The sequence below is a fragment of the Saimiri boliviensis genome, chromosome 10, assembly GCF_048565385.1.
Source record: "Saimiri boliviensis isolate mSaiBol1 chromosome 10, mSaiBol1.pri, whole genome shotgun sequence".
Classification (NCBI taxonomy): domain Eukaryota; kingdom Metazoa; phylum Chordata; class Mammalia; order Primates; family Cebidae; genus Saimiri; species Saimiri boliviensis.
Window position 1 is genome coordinate 69,268,703 of NC_133458.1, and position 22,587 is coordinate 69,291,289.

Here is a 22,587-nt window from a genome sequence, read left to right on the forward strand (position 1 = left end):
TAAATTGTGGTCGATTGCTCATGAACTAAAGAAATGCTAGAAAATCCCAGATGATAGAGCAATTGCTGCATTATGACAAATGGGAAGCCTGCAAAATAGAATAGAACAAAAAAGCATAATGGCAAATTGTTTTTACAGAGGGAAGCAAAATCCATGCATTTCCATTAGGGAGAAGATTTGAGATCATATATTGTTTCATAGCCTTGTTTATATTAGAAGTTACTTTAAAACGTTATTGTCTGATATAGAATATCTATTCCAAGGGAAAGAAAGAGGAGAAGGCAGAGATTAAAAAACTTAGAAATTGTCAAAGATGTTTACTTAATTTACACAAATGAAATGATAGAACTGTAAATCCAACCTCCTTTTTGCAAGTTGTGACTGAGGTCCAGGCCATGTAAAGCTGTCTTTGCATGTTTAGGATCATGTCTTTCAAAAAATATATTTGGGGATGTTTACACTGCTACTTACGAGACCAACTGCTAATTCAGTGATTCCTTTATGGTTCCGTGACTACAGTTTAATTCACAGCATATGGGCTGATGTTCTTAATGTGTAGGAGAAAGCCATATTGAGATGGGAATTACTTAAAATTTTTTTTCTCACCATTGAATTTTCTCTTTACATATGTCAGTTGAAGAAATTTTCTTAGTTATCTCTCAGTTTTGAATATATTTGATTAATTACATATTTTGTTGTAACTAACATAATAATTTGAAAGTTATATCTTTTCATTTTCTTTAGCATGTTACACCAGACAGCTATATTCCATGCCTTGCAGACCTGTGCAAAGCACTGTGGGAAGTTATGCTCAGCTATTACAGGACTATGGAATGGCATGAAAAGCATGACAATGAGGATACTGCTTCTGCTTCAGGTAGGAAAATTATTTTATTTTATTTGAAAAATTGAACTATAAATATCCCACATTACTGGAGTAAGAAGAAAGGAAAGGGGCAGGAATGCCTTTGGACTTCAAGGATTAAAATGACCATAGACTAAATGTTCAGCAAAGAAAGTGATTCAGCTACTTCAAATGTTCTGTTACCTTTAGAGAGTAACTGGGCCAAAGGACTTCTTAAGCGGCACGTAGAAGCAGTTTCCAGAATTGATGGCTTTAGGACTGAATTTATAAATTTCTGTTGTTAATATTACTAGTTGCAAACTAGATAAGACATTAGTCTGTCTAAATTTACTGTGAAATGAATGCTAGATGGTCAATATTAATCTGTTTGGTCAGATTTCAAGTTACAGTAATAAAGCTGGGTTCTAAGAATTCATAATTATATTACTTTCCTTCCTGAAAATGATTAGAATTTCATTTTAAAAATCATGTTTTAAAATATTCATCTTTTAATGGAAAATGTAACTTTAAATGACTATGGTATAGTCAGCTAAACAATAAAGAACAAGTCTTTGAAAAAATTACTGTATTTATTAGTCATTCTGTTTAAATTGCTTCATTTGTATAGTTATAGACCTTAAGTGATTATGCTTGAACAGTAGCTGAGATTGAATATTCAGAATACTTATAAAAATAGTAAGTGATTTCATCAGTGTTTTGTTTAATACAGACAAAATAAATTATACTGCACATTTTTTTATATTACATGCAATTTATTGTTGCTATTTAATCAAGTTACTTTAGTAACTTCCCATTTCTGAGGTGCTTGGTTTCTGTTGTTGGGTGAGTGGACAACACACCCAAATTTCACTGTTTGATTAAACATTTTGGTGGTTTATAGAAGGCATAAGTTTAATCTTTTTCTTGACTTATAATAAGCTCATAACATTAGAAAACAAAATAAGAGAAGAATTCCATGAATGGATTTTTATCTATTTAGAAGTATTGTTGGGGAGAGCAAAGGAAGGAAGAGAAGAAGAGAAGGCAGAGAGAAGGGTGGGCACACAGCCAGGGCTCCAGTTCAGACTATTTTTACCCTAAACTTATACTCTTAACCCTGTACTACCCCTGGACTATGGACTCTACAATCTGACAGGCCTGGCTTCAAGTTTTCACTTCCATTTACCAAAGGTGAGAACTTGAAGACCCTGCTTAGTTTTTCCACATTTCAGTTTGCTCCTAAATATGGTCAGTTACAAAGCAGAGCAAAACAAAACAAAACCCTTAGAGAAGTAACACATCTACCTGCAGGGTTGTTGTAAAGCTTGGAGAGCATGTAAAGTACCTATACTGCTGGTGGTGAACATCATGAAAGGAAATGGATCAAGAGATAATATAATAATAGTGAAATACCTGGAGACTCTTAAGCCATATTTGTTTTTCTAGTACATTAAGGAGAGACCAAAGGAAAAGTTTGGAATAGAATTAACACGTATTTTAGATAGAAGAATTTAGGTGACAGTTACCTGTATATTCATCATGGTAAAGCTTGCTTTTTGCTTTAGGCCAATAGTTTACATTCACTGGAGTACTGAGTCAAACTTAAAACTCAATTTGATCCTTGTTACTCAGTCCTCTTTATTAAAATTTCTTGACCCTAATCTGTATATTTTATGGATATTCAAGTGCTGAAGCAGTCAGCTAATAGTATCTAGGACTGTAAAAAGTTATTTGTTCACCTGAAATTAATCCTTTCATATTCAGGAATAAAATTGTAGAAATTAGTAAACTGAACATTACTCTTCATGGAACTTCATAAAACTGAAGAGGACTCTAGATTTTATCTGCTATATCTCTTTAGTGATAATATTTGATACTTTTTGGTAACCTAATGCATTAATGTTCTGAGGTAAAATTCTAAAGCTATACTTCAGGTGCACTGCCTTAGGCTGCTGGATCCATACCATGCATATAATAATAAGGCTTATGTTCTAGGAGTACCCAGAGGCAAAGTACTCATGTATCTATGTATCTGAGGCCTGGTATTTCCAAGGGCTTTTTACTTGTTATCAGTGGACACCTTCCCAATCTGAGACAAGATGGTAACAGAATCACTTAGGTGTTCTGCACGGGTTATTCACCCAAAGCTTCATCTTTTTAATATAAATGTGTGTCTAGATTTTTCAGTTGTCTTTACAGGGAGAGTTGTTTGGAGGAAGATCATTGATTTTACCTATTAAACTAGACATTGTTAAATTGTTTATCTGGAGTGGATAAAACTATTATTCATCATGAAAAATATAAAACGTGTGCATTATCACTTCACTGCCTGAGCTGTTCATGTAGACTGTCCTCTTAGTATGCATGTTAATTGATAATTCAGTTAACTGGTCCTGTAATGCCCTTCTCACAGCCTTTTACATGGTCTTGCAGTAGGCAGTATGCTCATTGAGAACCTGGTCTCTGGGACCACACTGACTCAGGTGGAGTCTCAGCCTCAGTCACGTGTGATCTGAGTGGTCTTAGGTATATTTAGCATTTCCTGGTCTAAGTTTATGTTATCTTACCAAATGGGTTTAATTCTAATACCTATTTTTGCCATTGTTTTGATTGTATAAATATTGAACATATTTCATGTATCTTACCTAGACTTACAATATATGAGAGGCCAAATAGAAATTATTTGGAAAACGCACACACATTGGATTAAATCTAAAAATATATGTTGTCTTTTATTTTCAGAAGGGAGTAACATGATAGGTACTGAAGAAACTAATTTTGATCGTGGCTACATAAAAAAGAAATTAGAACATGGCCTTACACGAATATGGCAGGTTTGGTTTTTTTTAAATTATTTTTTTCACAGAAGCAATAGAAATGTCATGTCAAAGTTGTTTTAGAAATTCAGTTTTAAATTTTTTATTTGTGTATTCTTTGCAGATTTAATCATATATTTCTGTTTGGAATTAGGCTATCACTTAATTTAATTTCTGTAATGTATTTGGTGACTGTATTTGGACTGCATTAAAAAAAAGTCTTTTAATTGAAAATCTCCATTGGAAATAGTCATATATGCCTTGAGTATATCTTTTGTTTTAGAGGCCTAGCGAATTTCTGCTATCCTAAAGAAATGTATGCCTTTTTAGTGAGATGTTTTATTTTATTTGTCTTTGTTTTCTGAATTTTTTATTCTGTTAATTTTAAAAAAGGAGTAACTAAGTAGGTGGCATACTTAGATCAGAATATACTTTAGAATGAAGATTTTTTTTTTTTTCTCAGTCAATGATCTTTGTGCCTTTAGGGAATCTTAGATGCTTATTGGCTGAATATATCTGGTTTTAGTCAACATTTGGGCTCCTATAACAAAATGTTCCAAACTGGATAGTTTATAAACAACAGAAGTTCATTTCTCAGAATTTTAGAGGCTGGAAGTCAGAGATCAGGGTTCCAGCATTGTTGGGAGGGCCTGCTTCCTTGTTCATAGACATTGTCTTGCTCAGTCCTTACATAGTAGATGGGATGAAGGAGCTCTCTGGGGTCCCCTCTGTAGGGTGCATTAATACCATTCATGAAGGCTCTACCCTAATGACTTAATCACCTCACAAAGGCCCCACCTGCTAATTTATTATCACCTTGGAGGTTAGAATTTCATTATAGGAACTTTGGGTACACACGAACATTCAGACCATAGCAGTAGCTTATTAAGTTTTTCAGTTGTTGTAATCAGATAATTTGTTACTTCTTAGATCACAGTGTAATTCCGTTGAAAATAACTTACTCTTCTGAACTTCTTTGAACCTTGGAAGACTGTAGACCCTTTGGCCATGTGATCATCTTTTAAAATGTGTTTTTTATTTTTCTAATGAAGCTGATCTTTATTTTGACCATCTTTTTTTCTCTTTATTTATTTTTTCAGACAGGGTCTCACTTTGTCACCCAGGTTAGAGTGTGGTGGCAGAGTCATGGCTCAATATAGCCTTGACCTCTTGGGCTCAGGTGATTCTTCTGCCTCAGCCCTGAGTAGCTGGGACCACAGATGTGCACCATCATGCCTAATTTTCATCAATTATTATTTGTGGACATGGAGTCTTGCTATGTTGCCCAGACTGGTCTTGAACTCCTGGGCTCAAGTGATATTTCTGCCTTGGCCACCCAAAGTGCTGGGATTATAGGCATGAGCCACCATGCCCAACTTGACCATCTTTTTTTTTGACATTTCAACTTTTATTATAGATAAAGGGTATCTGTGAAGGTTTGTTACATGAGTAAACTGCATGACACTGAGGCTTCAGCCATTCAGGCAATAAGCATAGTACCCAAAAGGTGGTTCTTTGGCCCACGTCTCCCTCCCTCCCTCCTCCATCTAGTGATCCCTAGTGTCTCTTGTTCCCATTTTTACAGTCATGTCTATTCAATGTTGAGCTCCCACTTGTAAGAACATGTGGTATTTGGTTTTCTGTTCTTGCATTAGGTCAGGTCGCTTAGGATAATGGCCTCCAGCTCCATCCATGTTCCTACAAAGGACTGAAAGAACAATTTTGTTCTTTTTTATGGCAACACAGTATTCTATGGTATATATGTACTACATGTTCTTTATCTTATCCACTGTTGATGGGCACTTAAGTTGATTTCATGTCCTTGCTATTGTGCATAGTGCTGTAGTGAACATACACATGCATGTGTCTTTATGATAGAATCAGTTATTTTCTTTAGCGTATATGCCCACTAGTGGGATTACTGGGTCAGATGGTACTAGTGGGATTGCTGGGTCAGATGGTAGTTCTATTTTAAGTTTCTTGAGAAATCTCCAAACAGCTTTCCATAGTGGCTGAACTAGTTTACATTCCCACCAACAATATATAAGCTTTCCCATTTCTCGACAGTTTCACTATATAAGTTGTTTTCACACTGCTATAAAGATACTACCTAAGACTGGGTAATTTATAAAGGAAAGAGGTTTAATTGACTGGCAGTTCCGCATGGCTGAGGAGGCCTCAGGAAATTGACAATCATGGCGGAAGCCAAAGGAAAAGCCAGCACTTTCTTTCATGGCAGTAGGAGAGAAAGAACTGCAGGGGAAACTGCCACTTCTTTTTTATTGTACTTTGGGCTCTGGGGTACATGTGCACTTCCTACATCCTGCAGGATTGTTGCCTAGGTACATAAATGCCATGGTGGTTTGCTGTCTCCATCCCAACCACCCCTCCACTGTCACCTAAATCAAGCATTTCTCCCACTGTTATCCCTCCCCACCTTTCCCTGTGCTGTCCCTCCCCTCCCCTCCCCCACCACCTAGTCCTGTGAATGTTGTTTTCTTCCCTGTGCCCAAGTGTTCTCATTGTTCATCACCCATCTATGATTGAAAACATGCAGAGTTTGTTTTTCTGTTCTTGTGTCCGTTTGCTGAGAATGATGGTTTCTAGATTCATCCATGTCTCTACAAAGGACACAAACTTGTCGTTTTTTATGGCTGCATAGTATTCGATGGTGTAGATGTGCCACATTTTCTTTGTCCAGTCCATCATTGATGGGCATTTGGGTTGGTTCCAGGTCTTTGCTATTGTAAACAGCACCGCAAGAAATATACGTGTGCATGTGTCTTTATATATAGGATTTGCTTTGAAAAAAAATGGTATAGGAAAATGTATTTTGGAAACATACATTTCTTCATGAATCAGTTAATATAATTTAGTCTTCTAATTTTTAATAATGTATTAGATATGCTATTTGATTTCATACTTTAGTATTTAAAATTTATGTGGTGGTTGTAAGAGGTTTGACATATATTTTGTCATATGACTCAAACTCATATAACCATATTAAACATTAAAATTAAATACATATTTAATTTATCATTAATTGTGGATTTAGGCTGACTTTTTTCTGAGTATTATGTGCAGAAGAATGGAAAATCGTATAGTTATTGAATATACAGCCAGGGTCAGATGTGATTTGTTTCTGACTTAGTCTCCCAATAGGCCTTAATTGTACAACCTATGATAGAATTTCTAGTAATTCAGTGTACTTTGAAATACTGACTTGGCACTTTATATAGTTAGTTTCCTTTCAGTTTGGCAACCTGATGGCATTCCTGGTATAGGAAAATCTGTTAAACATAAAGTTTAGTAAAGCTGTTCTTATTTAAGCATTTGGCCAGTTTAATGGAAGTCATCATATTTTTAAGTATAGATTCTTGTGTTTTAGGTTTTGAGCTTTAGAGCAAGCTTGTCCAACCTATGACCCATGGGCCACATGCAGCCCAGGACAGCTTTGAATGTGGTCCAACACAAATTTGTAAACTTTCTTAAAACACTGTGAGATTTTTCTTGTGATTTTTAAATTTATTATTATTATTTTTAGCTTATCAGCAGTTATTAATGTTAGCATATTATATGTGTGGCCTAAGGCAATTCTTCTTCCATTGAGGCCTAGAGAAGCCAAATTATTTTGGGGGTCCTAACCAATCAAACCATGAATAATGATTTTTATCATATCTAGTATGAAGATATAATTTTTATCTTAATATGGGTACGTGTGTTTGTGTCTTCTATGTTGGATAGAAATTTATATAACTGTTAAATTATAGTGATGATTGTGACCATTACTATTTTGTATCTGATATTAATGGGTTTGTCTCTGTGATATCTCCCTTAAGGATTTTGGCTGTTGGCCTAAATAGATATTCTTTGTCAAATTAAGCATAATTTCTGTCTCATTTTAATCTGGAACTATAGAGTAAATGGTTATGATACCTCATTTTCTATATTTTGGATCTGCTTGAATTTTTTTTTCTTTGTCTTACAGGATGTTCAGCTAAAAGTAAAAACTTACTTGCTTGGAACTGATTTGTCTATATTCAAATATGATGATTTCATCTTTGTTTTGGATATAATCAGCAGGTAGTGTTTAAGATCTTGTCTTATTCTTTAGTTTGAGTAATTCAACCATAAAAATCAAGAAATAATGAACTGGTGAGTTATCATTTGTAACTTCTTTATGGAAATGAAGATAATCATACATTCATAATTTGATGGCTGCTGTGTTTTTATGTTGTGTATTTAAATATTTCTGCCCTCTAGATATTTGTAAACCTTAATGGATTTATGATCTTTAGAATTTTTTCACATATCCAAATTTTTGCAGTTTTTTTTTTTTAATCTTTGAAGAAAAGAACTTGCACTTCTTTTTCCTCCATAAGGATGTTGCTGAAATTTACTTAAACTTTTTTTATCCAACTAGGTTGATGCAAGTTGGAGAAGAATTTTGTGGTAGCAAGTCTGAAGTTTTACAGGAGTCTATTAGAAAACAAAGTGTCAATTATTTCAAGAATTACCATAGGTAAGAACTCTAATAAAATATGAATTAACTTATTTAAGTAATGATAATACTTTTGTCTAATACTTAATCTTATAGCATTAATTGATTTTAAACAATTACTTTTGAATTTGAATGTGTTGTACCTTTTTAAAGATGGTTAAGGGTTTTTTTTAAAACAAAATATAATGAAATGTTCTCATTATGTATTCATTGTAAATTTTAATGTATTCTTTGTCTTGAGGGGCTTAAAATATTGAACTGATTCCTTTATGAGTAAAACATGATTAGTAGATCAAGGTTCCCAGAAAGAATTTGGACACTGTTCCATGCCTGCATACATATGGGTGTGTGTATAAGGAAGTTAAGTCAGTAGAGGCAGTGCTCGGTGAGGGGGTGCTTGAGAGCATATATCTTTTAGAAGTAAGAAGGTTTCTGGAGGAGAGGATATGATATTCAGAATCTTGCTACAAAGCCAAATTTGTATACTGCGTTGCTTTGCAAAACAATCTCAGCTAATATTTACAAGGGTGACTAGGAATGGTTTTGGGGAGTGGAGGAAGGTGGGAAAAATGTTCATAATGGCAGTGTGATTATACGCTTAGAGCAGTAGTAAACTGAGGGAAGAGAAAGCTAACATTAGACTTCTCTTGTTATATGCTAGACCCTAAGTTGTATCCCTTACATATATTTTGTCCTTTGAGTTGAGTTATATCATACTTTTTATTCTGAACTTTTACGTTTTACAATTGAATTTAAGTTTTGATATCCATGTTATTTGGTGCCAGAGAGTCATGATTTGAAATTCTGCTTTTTCTTCTTTTGTTCATAGTCAACACCTGCTCACAGTGATATATGCCATGTCAAAAGAGAGATGACTGAACACCAAACCAATGATTAATTATTAAATATGTTGACTATGAGTTGTCTGTGTTAATTGCAAACAATTAAGTAAATTGTTTGGAAAGGATTTAAATCGAACTATACTAAAGCAGAGCCCTTGAGTTTCATAATAGAGAATGTTTAAAAATTAAAAAAAAATTTAATTGAATACACCTCAAATAGTGGGAAAGGACCAGTGGGAAGGGACCAACAGGAAGCCCTAACACTGCCTTTATTTATAACTTTGTTTTCTGTGAAAACTTAAACCCTGACTAAAACAAAGGGCTGGTTCCTTAAACATTCCTGTATAGAAGGGGGAGGGGCCTGTTAATCACAGATAGGGAATAAAAAGGAAGCACAAAGGAGCAAGAGCCTCACTTTCTCTGTAGTATGAATCATGCCAAATGTCTCTCTTCCCAGAGATTGCTTTGTATCCAACATGACAACTGGGAGAGCTTTTGGTGTTCCTGGCGTCTAGCATGTGTGTACAATATAGAAACACTGATCTATTTAGTGGCTTCCATTCTGTGTTCTGTTTTACTTATTGTCGAAAGGTGTCTGTCATCTGTAGCAACTAGATATGGAGATTTTGACCATGATGGAAATTCTTCACAGAGTTCACATTAATGAAATTAGAGAATACAGAAATGAATGACTTAAATCTTCCACAAACACTCAACATTTAAAATAACTTCTTTTAGCAACATTTGTGAAACCTATTTCTCATTGATGTGGCTGTGCTATATTATTTAAAGGAAAGCTGTGTTGAGTAATAGCAGACTTAGGTTCTTGTCCCATTTTTTGCTGCTTACGAACTGTCTGATATTGGCAAATTTTTAACCTCTCTGGCCAGTGATTCTATGAATTATAAAATGAAGTGGCCAGATTAAAAGGTCTCTCCGTTAGTTCTGTACATCATGACCTGTTTTCTTGCAGTATTTTATATTATAAAAATTGGGGCAGGTTAAACAGGAAGGATTTAATTATTACATAGTATTATTCTTTTTCCCTAGTATTTAAACAAAAGTTTAAGGTCATTTAGTTTCTATCCTGTCTGTAGTCATATTTCTCTCTGACAGTTGCCATTGGGAAAATTATAGTGGAAGTCATTTGGTAAAGTTGGTGCAAACCATCAATGTGTTCTAAGGTATACTTGTTTCTTTACAAAACAAAATAAACTTGACAGGAACTTTAGACATGATGCTAGTGTACATACATTGAAATGACTAAAGTCATTGCATTAGTCAGTGATGAATCTAAATCTGCAAAATCCCAAATTAATATCCCCTTTGCCAAATCATACTATATAAATACTGAAAAACTGTATGAAACATGGTGAAATATAGATGAGGTGTTTTTATTTTGCTTTACTAGAGCTGTGATGTTTAGTGTAATAGTATTGATGATCTTGTATAATCTGTGAATTTTGTCTTTATATTTTAGCATCAATATATAATCAGCTAAGGATATTTTAAGTATGTGAGTTGGTGACAAGCTTTTAATTTAGTCCTCTAATAAAACTGTCATTTCCTATGTATTACTTTTGCAATACAGTACAAACATTTAGTTTAGTAAACATTTGAGAGAGTTTTTCTCTCAAGGATGATATTAACTAATAAAAGTAAACATTTCAGTTTACTGCATTATTATGAATGGGTTCTCAAAGTTGATTAAGATCATGATGATAATCCTATAATTATTTGTGTCATACATTATTTCCTCAATTCTTGTGTGCAGTGTACTTTTCGTCTCACTTTTTGGAGTGTTCATTTTCTCTTTTTAAGAACACGGCTTGATGAACTGAGAATGTTCCTAGAGAATGAGACTTGGGAACTTTGTCCTGTTAAGTCAAATTTCAGCATCTTGCAACTTCATGTAAGTGTCTCTAAGAACAAAGAAATATGTCTTTTAGTCATCTTTTTACTTTTTCTTTTTGAAAAAATTATCCGAAAATATATGAAAACATTTACAAAATAAACTAAGATACAGTTTCTTATATTCCTTCCTTGGAAGTCATTACTAGGCAGCATCTTTTACAGGAATGATCCTTTTATGGTTATGAAAAATCTGTCTTCTTTTACAAAATTCAGTTTACATACTTCAGGAAATCTCTTGCCTAAAAAGAGTTACAGTTAAAATGCTATTTTTTGTTTGTTTTGAATTCAAGAAAGGGCCGACTGCTGTATTTAAGTTTTGCAGAAAATTAATTACCGTATTTTGGCATAGTTTAATACAAATGCTTATTTATATTTATAGAATATTTTTAATTTCTTAAAGTGACTAGTAGGTTCTTAATTTGTGCTACAATTCTTAGATTTGCCTGTAATGAAAAAATGCCTCAGAAATAAAAGAGGCACTTATAAAAAATACTCTTAACTAATTTGTATTAGTTAATCAATTCCTTGAATACTTAAAGAAAAAGCAATCTGTGAAAAAGTCTTTAATTGGTTTGGTTTTTCCCTTGGTTGAAACACATTGTAGATGAATATAAATATTCATGTCTGAAAGATTGTGTTCGGCAAATACCAATTGTCAAAATGCAGTGCATATAGCTAGATCCTTGTTCAAAAAGTACGGCGTGTTTAGTTTCTGCCTTTGGAAGGAATGGCTTTCTAGAAAGCAATTTTCTTATTCTGGATAAATGTAAAGAATACATGATTACAAGTTTTTTTAATAGGGATTATCTTTATGCTCATATTTTATAATAGCTTCTTATCTAGTTTTATTATATTGTTGTCCTATTATAGAAATATTAAAAACATTGTAACATGGTGATTAATACTTTAAAGACAGCAAAATTAATGCTAATGTTAATTAGTATTAGCAAGATAACAATGAACATTAAATTAACATAGGATTTAAGAATTCTAAAAGATTTAAGGTAATTCCTTAACATTATTTAGAATTCTAAGTTTAACATTAATTTTAGAATATCTATTAAATAATTTTATTTGACTTCTTATTTAACCATCAAATTGTGTGTTGTCATGTTGTTACACTTAGTATAATTGTAAGACATGTTTTTAAAAAAAGGCATGTTGAAGCATTCCCATCTAGGTAAACATTATTTCCTTTAAAGTGGTTACCTTGAAAACTATTCATAACTTAGTGTTCACCTAATATGCATTCCTGTGGATTTGATTTTCTAAAAATTAATCTCATTGATGTATATTCACACCTTGTTTAGAATTATAAAAATAATGGCATGATCCTTAGGCATTGTAATGTATATGATTAAATGTATAGTTGAAATGTAAAATGAAAATAAACACATATATTATTTAATACTACAAGCCAATGTACCTTTCAAGAATTTTAATGATACCTTTTAAGAATATCATTGAATATGAACAAATTTAAATTTGGGATTATTCCTTTTAGATAAAAGAAAAATGTTTGTTAAATCCTGTGATAAATCATTAAATCAAGGTTTTTGTAATTCAAAGGAACTTTAGAACTTATTCCAGCTTTTCGTCTAATTAGCTATGCAGTGTTGAACTTTGCACTGAATCCCTTCAGACTGCCTCAGTTTTCTCATCTGGTTATTGCATAATTTAGACTAGGTCTTACAACTCTTAAGCTTCGCTAGAAATAGAAGACACATTATATGACCCTGGCATAAATGTTCGTGTTGTCTGTTTCTTGGTATATGGAGAAAGGTAAATAAAATTTTGTAGACATCAGTGTAACACAGATATATATATTTTAGACTTTGTTTCTCATGTATTTGTATAGAAAATATTAAGTGATGTAAGCATATGAAAAAGCAAGGTGTGTATTGATTAGGATTTTTGCTGTTGTGTTAAAATTTTTTGAAGACATCATTCAAATTTCTTAAGCTATTTAAAAAAATGATCTGTGCGGTTTCTTTAAGGAAGCCAAAAGTAGCTTGATGCAGATGATACTGTTTTAAGTGGTATCATTCACTGAGTTGTCTTTAGGAAAACCTTTAATCGTGTATTTCCAAGTATGTGCTTTTAGGCAACTTGTATGATTTAAAAGTCAATAACCTGAAGGTCAAGATGTTATTTTTCTAATACTCTACATTTATATTGATGGATTCTGTTTATGTACTAGAATTTTATTGTTGCTAAAAGGTGTCTGGCTCCTTATTTTAACATCTAGGAATTTAAATTCATGGAACAGTCTCGTTCCCCATCAGTTTCACCTAGTAAGCAGCCAGTCTCAACTTCTTCAAAAGCAGTGACCTTGTTTGAGCAGTACTGTAGCGGTGGGAATCCGTTTGAAATTCAGGCTAACCACAAAGATGAAGAAACAGAAGACGTCTTGGCTTCTAATGGGGTATGTGAAACATAAGTGAGATTTCTTTTTTTTTTTTTTTTTTTTTTTGAGACGGAGTTTCGCTCTTGTTACCCAGGCTGGAGTGCAATGGCGCGATCTTGGCTCACCGCAACCTCCGCCTCCTGGGTTCAGGCAATTCTCCTGCCTCAGCCTCCTGAGTAGCTGGGATTACAGGCACGTGCCACCATGCCCAGCTAATTTTTTTTGTATTTTTAGTAGAGACGGGGTTTCACCATGTTGACCAGGATGGTCTCGATCTCTCGACCTCGTGATCCACCCGCCTTGGCCTCCCAAAGTGCTGGGATTACAGGCTTGAGCCACCGCGCCCGGCCGAGATTTCTTAATTTAAAAACATTCTATTCAATGAGTAAGGCAATTTACTACATTTATGTGTCCATTTACTACCATTCTGCCTACCTATATACTTAATGTACCTATGACATTACATTTATAGATAATGACTCTATAATATGCATTATTGACCTTGTCCTCTTAAATGGTAAATTTGTTTGCTTATGTTCTTATTACATATGTTTTTATTATGTTGCTAATCAAGTAGTAATATAGTTTTTTCACTGAATACTTATGTGATTTATTGTATAGACAGATGAGTGAGGGAATAGATATCATCTGTCCTTTTTCTTGACACCCTTTATGAGTAACTGGTTTATTTTGTTCCATGTCCCTTTAACTAAGAGAAAGTGATAATGTCTTGCTTAGTTGGCAGGCAGGGATATTTTTTGAGATTTAGAAGTACAGTGTTTTAACAACACTTTGAGGACCTCAAAAACAGTATTAACTAGACATAGTGTGAGTTAGTGGAAAGGATTTGAAGGCAGATAATGAATATCATCTTTATTATTTATCAGCTGTGTGGCCCTTAGCAAATTATTTTAATTCTGTCACCCTCAGTTTCCTGATATTTACAGTAAGAAGAATGCTTGCTTCACAGTTACCTACATGAGGTTTCACAGTATTTTACTTGACTTAATATTTTGTTTGATGGTTTCTTCTTAATTTCAATAGCGACCCAGTATCATTTTTATTCTCAATTTTATGAAGCTGAAGTGAAAACTATTCAGATATGACAAAAATATGTTGAAGGATTTGTCTTTATATTTTATTGTAGTAGAATTTTTTTTATTTGATGAAGGTAAAATTCATGAAATTTAAATCGTTTCATAGTAAGCCATATTTTATGATTCAGTGATTCTTTGTGACATTTTGCCTCTGTGAAGTTGAGTAAACCAAGAGGAATTTAAAGTCATCCCAATTATTTTAAAATAATGTATCTCTCTATATAAGTGATTCATTAGTTAAAACTTATATAACATTTGATTCTTATTATTTGCAGCAGTGTGTTCTATAAAGTTGCCATGAATACTGAATTAGCAAATACTGAACCATTACTCCCAGAGCAAATATAGGATTAAGTTCCTATGAGCCTCTGGTTGCAGCATGTTTGTCAGCCCATCAGTACATAATCTGAACTCACGGCCAACAATGCCATAACTCATGCCTAAATGAAGCTTATCACTTACCAGACACATGTTTGTTTGTAAGGCACATCACAGTCTTCTTGTACTTTGAAACATTAGACAGCACTTCAGTGCTACACTTGCAGGGGCATTCTAAACAGTTCTATCACCAACAAAAAGCACAAAAATATAAAACATTTGGCACTAAATTGGTCATGAAAAGGAAACTTGTTTATAGTATGAGAGCCTAAGCAAGAAGACAGATCATGCCTTATTTGTCCTCAGCTGGGAACATGCATGTTGGATGACTGAAAGTTTTCACTGTTCTGCACATATTTATGAATAACTCCCAAAATGTCATGAGTATTGACTTTAGAGTTACAAATAAATTTTAGTGAATAGGCAAATTTGCAAATATTAAATCCTCAAATAATGAGTATATATGATACGGTGTGGTCACAAAGCTCTGTTGTTGTAACCAGGACATCCTAGCTTGTGTAGAATACCTTTCAGCATAGCAACAGGATCACATTGTGTATAGGTATAGAGGATTACCTGTAAGACTTGTTTGCAGTTATTAAGGTGTGATCTAATCTTTCCAGGTGCAATTTATGTCCTTGAGAATCAGAGTCCACATTTAAATATGACCTTTCATAGTGCTTTTTATTAATAGAGTAGACTCTCAAAATATGGTTGTTGAATTACGGGACTAACCTCTTGCCATGTTGTTATCATACTGGTTTCCTCAAATGTCATGTGGAGATAAAACTTCCTCATAGAAGTGTCTGTAGGATTAAATGAGATAATTCATGAAAGCACTTAGCATAATACTTGGTTAAAAACTCAGTATTAGCTATCATTTAATCATATTGTTAGCCATTATTTAAGCATATTAATCTGTAACATTAATAGATGATGATGATGATCATAATGAAAGTGCTGTCACTGCTTCCTTTATTATGCCTGAATTTCACTGTCCTTCCCATGCTGGCATTGGGCCATGGTACCATAAAGATGATGAAAACGTTAGGAAGAGACCCTTTCTCTCATGAGTAAATCTACCATTTTTGTCCTCATTGTCAGTAGGTCCTTGCATTCTAAGCTTAATTTTCTAAGTTACCATTAGAATTAAATCTTATCATAGTGAATTAGATAGAACATCAGCATGTGTGTTGCACATATTTATTAAGCTGAAGTAATACTTCCAGGGTGCCAGAATTGGATACTGAACCTCTTTTTCAAGAGTTTTATTAGCAATTGGAAATAAGTATGGTGAAACTTCTGAAAGATTTTAGGTTAAAAAAAAAAAAAAAGCAAAATGTATACTCTTCTCTTTTTAGGCCAAGTGGAATGTTTGTTAGGTTTTTGTTTATGGCGATTTGAGTTTGTTACACATTTTCAAGCTTTTATAGGTGTAATATTTTTATTTTGTGCCGATTAAGGTAGAAATGATGAAGATAATGGAAGAATAGTGAGATTCTTGGTGACAATATTAAAGCTAAATTGAGAATTCTCTTGTATTTAGCTGTTGCTTATAAAATGGAGTACTTTCACTGTGTTGAGACACCCCACAAAAAGAGGCTTTTTATACTCACTTTTTAATATCCTGTGTTTTCTTCAGTATGAATCTGATGAACAAGAAAAGAGTGCCTATCAAGAGTATGACAGTGACAGTGATGTTCCTGAGGAACTCAAACGAGACTATGTGGATGAGCAGACAGGAGATGCTCCTGTGAAAAGGTGATTATTCATATATTGTGTGGTATTTAGCATTTTATCTTGTTATCTTAACATATAGGATTTCCTTTAAGGTTAAGAAAAAAACAAAATTTAATTTTTTTTTTTTTGGTACTTATAATGTCACCTGACAGAATCATTTAAAAATAATTCCTGGAAGGCTAAAAATGTAAGTTGTTCCCCTTAACATTTCATAACTGAATTTCATGAAAAATAAAATAGTTATATGAAAAGTTCACAAAACTTTTGGTGGCATCACACAAATCAGTTCATTTAACTGTGAACTGGATTGTTATTGTGTCAAGAGAGAAACTGATTTAGTCATTTATAAGTTTTTAAATGGCTACTTTTAATGTAGCTTTCCTTTGAGTTATATAGTTTGTTTGACATTGTTTTTTGTAGCAAGATTCTAATTTCTTTTTTTATGGCATCACAAAGTTAGTCATTTTAAAAATCTGTTAAAATTACTTTATTATCTTGTTGAAAATATTGGGTATAATCAGAGATCAGTTTTTGCAGAGGAAGAAACCTTTAGATTTTTAAAATCAATGCTGCCTTGGTGGCCATTTATTCTTTACATAGATTTAATAAAAGAAAAAACCTCAAAGAGAAAATGGTCTTTTGTTTTGTATGTGGAGTTCTTGCTTCAATCTTGTAAACACAGAAAGTTGCCATACTTTCCCTATGTCAGTTGTGTTCACTATTTGAACCTTCTATCAAGATGTCTCATTAGTGGTTGAGTTTTGTTTTATGAAAACTGACCTCTTCAAAACTATTATAATTACAACAGAATATTTTCTTACCTTTTGCCAGTTAAATGGGCCTGATTCTTAGATGTTGAAATGACTTGATTTCATGACTATCAAACATTTAGCAACCATAGATATACTTTTTTCTTAATGACAGATTTAGGTATACTCTTATTGTTTAACCCCAGGCTATCTATTTGATAACTTGTTTAACTTGAAATCCTGACTGAAATAATTCTGTTTTCAAAAGTGAGCAATTCACGTATTTGTCAGTATTTTAATTGAAAAAATTTGTCCTATTGGTTTTTGCATATGTATGATATTAAGTGTCAGTATGATCTACTGTGAGCTGAATAGAACTATTTTGTTGGAATTCTTTATTAGATTTATTTTGGGCATATTTTGGCCAAAAGGAAAGGTCCATTTGAATTGAAATGTACAAGTAAGATAGTGTCTGCCAGTACATGTATATATGTCTCAATTTTTGGTAGGGTTATTGCAGCCCCTAAACTTCTTACCCCTAAGAAGTTTGAATTCAGTGAATTGGTAACTGAAGCCAATAAATTAATAGTTATTCTCAGTTCTAATTTGTGTCTCTTGAACAATTTTTCTTTTATTTCACCCCTACCATTCTAGTTTATACCAAAATTATCTCTGTGCCAGATTATTAAATCAACCCTCTTACTTTGGCTCTTGTCTCTAGGCTTGCCCACTTCCAAACAACTCTTAGATCTAAATTTATGGGTATTTTTCATAGATACAAATTAAGTCATGTCACGTTACTGGTTACTTTTTAGTGACTCACCGCTGTATTCAAGATAAGGTTCATGTCCCTCAGGTCTGATTGCTTTCAAGGATCTGGCCTTTACTTGTCTCCTTTCTTGTCATTTTCCCCTCTGTCCACTTGTTCTGCATGTGCATGTGGTAAACTCCTTGTTTTTTCTGAGTACACTCTATTCTTTCTTATCTCTGACCCTATTTTATGCTGGCCCTTTTTTCTGTGCTTACCATATAACTTTTATTTTTCTATTGAACCTAATGCTGCCCCTTAGCCCCAAATACTGCCATCAATATTCTATACTTAATTCAGATTCTTAGGATGGTATTTTTTTTAATGTTTGTAAGTTTCTGAAATGAAGAAACATAGTATATTTACACTTAGATATATAATTATCCTGGAAAATCTGTTTTTTAAAGTGATGTTGCTTTTTTAGTGGTTGATAGATAATGTTTTAGAATTGAAGAAATGCATTATGGTACTTCAGTTTTTTGCTTACTTGTCTTATGGAATGTAAATTTTATAAGGATAGGAAGTTAATCTCTGTATCTTTACTTGATGCATAGTAAGATTTTCATTAAATAATTAGTTATGAAGGTTAGGGCCTAATCTGAGTAACTTATTGGTTTATTACTTGACAACCCTAACAACTCTGTTTTGTTTTTCCATATAAAGTGTTTCTCGAGAAACTCTAAAAAGCAGGAAGAAATCAGATTACAGTCTAAATAAAGTGAATGCACCTATTTTAACAAATACAACGTTGAATGTAATAAGACTTGTTGGTAAGTAGCTGCACTTTTTTTTTCAAAAAAAGAAAAAAAGCCACTTTAACAGTTAAATTAGTTTGTTAGTGAATGACTTTTACTTGTGGTTTTCATTGTCTGGTATACTCTAGTACTTTCTGCAATAAGGGACTTAGGTAATCATATGTCAATGCTTCTCATTTTAAATGTTCCAAATATAATAATACTAATAGTATTGCCAGTTTCTCTTTTTTACTTACCTATTTATTCTTTGTATCATCCAATTTTTCTAAAATACTTCAGTTAATTGAAATGTGATGAAAAATTCTTTAGGTAGGTTACAGGTACATGTAAGATAAGAAAGTACCAGTTTCACATTTATACAATATTTTTCTACTTAGTTATTTAATAGGTCTTTACAATCTTCTGTCAAGCAGAGTGGATAGTGACTCTGGCATTTTTAGACATAAGGGGATTACAAGCCAAATGTTCAGATTATAGGAAATGTTGTTCTTACTATAGATAAGACCTTATTGATGATTTTTTAGAAGGCAAACAACATGAAGAAATGACATTTTAAATATTCAGGTTTGAGGATGCTGTGGATTTTTTTAATGTCAGTATTTCAACATCTTATATGCTTTTAGCCTTTCAGTCTCACAAATAAGTCTATATATTTGACAAATAAGTTATAAGTTATAGAGATGTCTTCTCATATTAACTTTCATTATTCCAATCAGGAATTTTAGTGGTTTTCCATAAAAATCTCTATATTCTATTTATGGAGATAGTATTTACCTAATGCGTAGTTTGATTATATTAGCTCTGTTGAAATGGTCTGTGTTCTTTAAGATAATTCTGAAATTTAATTGATGAATAGGATAAAATGTATAGAAAGCTTTTTAGGAGTCACACTTTCTTTAGAAAGAGCAAAAAATGTTACTGAATTGAGAAGAAAAGAAAAGTATACATTTTTATGATGCTCAGAAAAAAGGATACATTCTAAAAAGCTATTCCATAGCTAATTATTGCCAGGAGACTTAGCTTTTCTTTTTCCTCCAAGAGAGCTGATTGAACATAGTGTCAGAAATACCTCTCTAGAATTTAGAGAATCAGAATTGCAAGGGTGTGGAAAGGTCATTGGTATAAGTTCCCATGAAGTTGGTTGTCTTTCTGTAATGTCTCTAATATGTGGTGGCCATATAGCTTCTGTTTCATGACTTCAGTTACTGGAAACATAGTGGTTTGGAAGACTACTCATTGTATTATTAGACTGATCTCATTAGTAGAAATCTCTTCCCTAAGGTAAACCAAAACCTGTTTTTCTGTGATTCTATCTAGCTTTTGGTCTGAGTAGTGCCCTTAGAAGCAAAAAGAATAAGTTTGTGCTTTCTTTTTCTTCTATTCATCCATGTGATCACTTTTTAGATATGTGGTGGTAGTTATCCTTTCATTCCTTTTCTCATACTGACCACTCCACAATCAATTTTTCAGCCTTCATGGGCCTTTATCTTGTCCTCACTGATAGAAATTCAGACCTTTCAGAATCCTTGTCGTCCTCCTTAGCCTTCTAGACTCAGCAGTTTTCGGTGTCTGAACACACTACTTGAGATGTAGTCAGCTTTTGCTAGATTATGAAGTAACAAGGAACTCTTGATGCATCAATGACTTTCAACCACAAAGTTTTATTTTCCACTCATGATACATATTGTCTTTTGATTATCTGTAGTTCTGCTCTGTGTGTTTCTTCATTCTAAGATATAGGCTGAAAGAATAGAACCAATGAATCTGGAACATGGGGAGAAGAGCAAGAGCAAACTATGTGATGACTGCTAAAGCTTCTGCTTCCATGTGGCACCCTTCATTTCCTCTGACATCATGGCCAAAGCAAGTCAGGCTTGACAAAGAGGGAGAAGTATGCTTCTGCTGCAGGAAGCACTCCAAGTCAAGGGAAATGGGCAGGAATGTAAAATGCTCTTACAGGGAATTGGGAAAAATAATATAATCAAACACATCTAAGCAGTTGTTTACATTTTTTACCTTACTTAGTTCAAATGGGGCTGGAGATAGTCATGTTGCTGTTTACTCTGAAGGCATATTTTCATTATAATCAAACAAAATATAAGGCTGAGACAAAGTTGAGGAGGGAGCACATCATGCTTTATCATATCATGTTAAATGCAGACATCAAATATAATGCTTAACTTCTTGGTAGGCATAAGGGAATTGAAGAAACAATGTATTCTGCTATCCTCATTACCTGAGAAAAAGAGGCCTTTATAATAATGGTAGAAATATGCTCCTGGTGCTGAATTCAGATGATAGTATCAACAAATTCTTATATGAGGATTACTGATCAACATAGTGGGCCTTGCTTTTGAACAGTGCGTTTATAGAAACTGACAAAAGCCACATTCAGGAGCCTTTAAAGTATGGCACAGTCCTGAATAAAGCCTTACTCTGTGAAGAGAATTTGACTATTGTAATTTCGACTTTCTCCACTTCCATGTCTTTTGCTAGACTTGCAATTAGGAAACAATGCCAAGTATGACAATTTAACTTTTGTATCTTCTCATTTAGGACTGGGATTAGGTGCTGCCATTATCATCCCAGTTTCCCCCAGTAGATATTTATGCCTATCACTTTCTCTCTCCCTGGGATGTTTTTACCTTCATTCAGTGTTTAGATATATACAAAACAGAACTTTAAGGAAGCCACTGAATCAGGGGTCTCTGACTAGTAAATGCACTATTCCATCCCCTGTTGTTATCACTTAGAAGTGCCTGAAGATTATAAACTGGCAAAGGTAATGCCTCTTCTTACAAAGGGAGAAGTATGGTTGTGTAAATAAGACAGATTAATTTTTGGTGCCTGAGAAGATGAAGGAACTAATTATTGAGTAGTTGGGAAACACAATTAGAACATTAAAGGCATATTTAAAATGTCCTTTTCAAGTAGTATTTACTTGACAGATAATTAGCAGAGAGTAAACAAAAAAGTGTTAATGGGGCTTTGTTACCCCAGGTGGTACCTAAATTTATTAGAAAGGCTCAGGGAGGCTTTGCATTAGTGCAGAGGACTGATCAGAACACTTGTTTGTATTAGATAAAGAGAAAATTCTGTCGGCCTGATAATTTCTTTCAGATAGAGAAAGAGAAGTTTTAGGAAATGTGTCTCATCAGTGAAATAGCCTTGGTATTGACAGTTCTCTCTCCTGGAAGCAGCTCTCACTGGAGCAGGTGTGACAGGTCTGAGGAGCAGGAGCTAGGTTACCGAAGTCCATGCTTATAACAACTGCCGACAACAAAATTACTACTTTAGTAGCTAGAAAAAAATATACACTAGCACATCCATCTGTATTTGAAATGAAACTAGGATATGTGCATCTAAGGGATACTTAGGTATAATGTGCCTGAGATCAGCTTATGTGGTGGAGAGAACACAGACATGGGAGGCGAGAGATCCACTCCTTCATTGGCACATTCATTTCATTAGGAGAAGATCAAATACTAGATGGCAGACTGATGAATTTTCCCAGCAGTTTAGTTTGCTGGCATACTCTTTATCAATGAGCATTTTAAATAGAAAAGTAATGAATGAAAATGGTTAAAAATTAAAATACCCCAAGGTATAAGCAGGCCTCAGACAAAACTAATCAGTTTCTACTGTTTTCTTCTGGAAATATTAGTGTTAGTACAAATATATTTAATATGTATATCTCCTCTCCTCTATTTTTTTGTTGTTTTTGTTTTAAAAATTG

At 33.4% G+C, this 22,587-nt stretch overlaps 1 protein-coding gene across 6 annotated transcripts in view; it reads left to right on the forward strand.

The window, feature by feature from the left end:
- The window catches only part of VPS50 (VPS50 subunit of EARP/GARPII complex), a 163,876-nt gene that overhangs the window by 62,598 nt on the left and 78,691 nt on the right, over positions 1–22,587 (forward strand). For all 6 annotated transcript variants that reach the window (XR_012512115.1, XR_012512116.1, XR_012512117.1 and 3 more), the window contains exons 13-20: positions 745–877; positions 3,587–3,678; positions 7,649–7,743; positions 8,084–8,182; positions 10,825–10,915; positions 13,166–13,342; positions 16,442–16,560; positions 18,760–18,866. Coding sequence is in view for 1 of the 6 variants with exons in the window: in XM_003921207.4 (XP_003921256.1) it covers positions 745–877; positions 3,587–3,678; positions 7,649–7,743; positions 8,084–8,182; positions 10,825–10,915; positions 13,166–13,342; positions 16,442–16,560; positions 18,760–18,866 (913 nt within the window). In the remaining 5 variants the exon portion in view is untranslated. The remainder of the gene's footprint in view (positions 1–744; positions 878–3,586; positions 3,679–7,648; positions 7,744–8,083; positions 8,183–10,824; positions 10,916–13,165; positions 13,343–16,441; positions 16,561–18,759; positions 18,867–22,587) is intronic.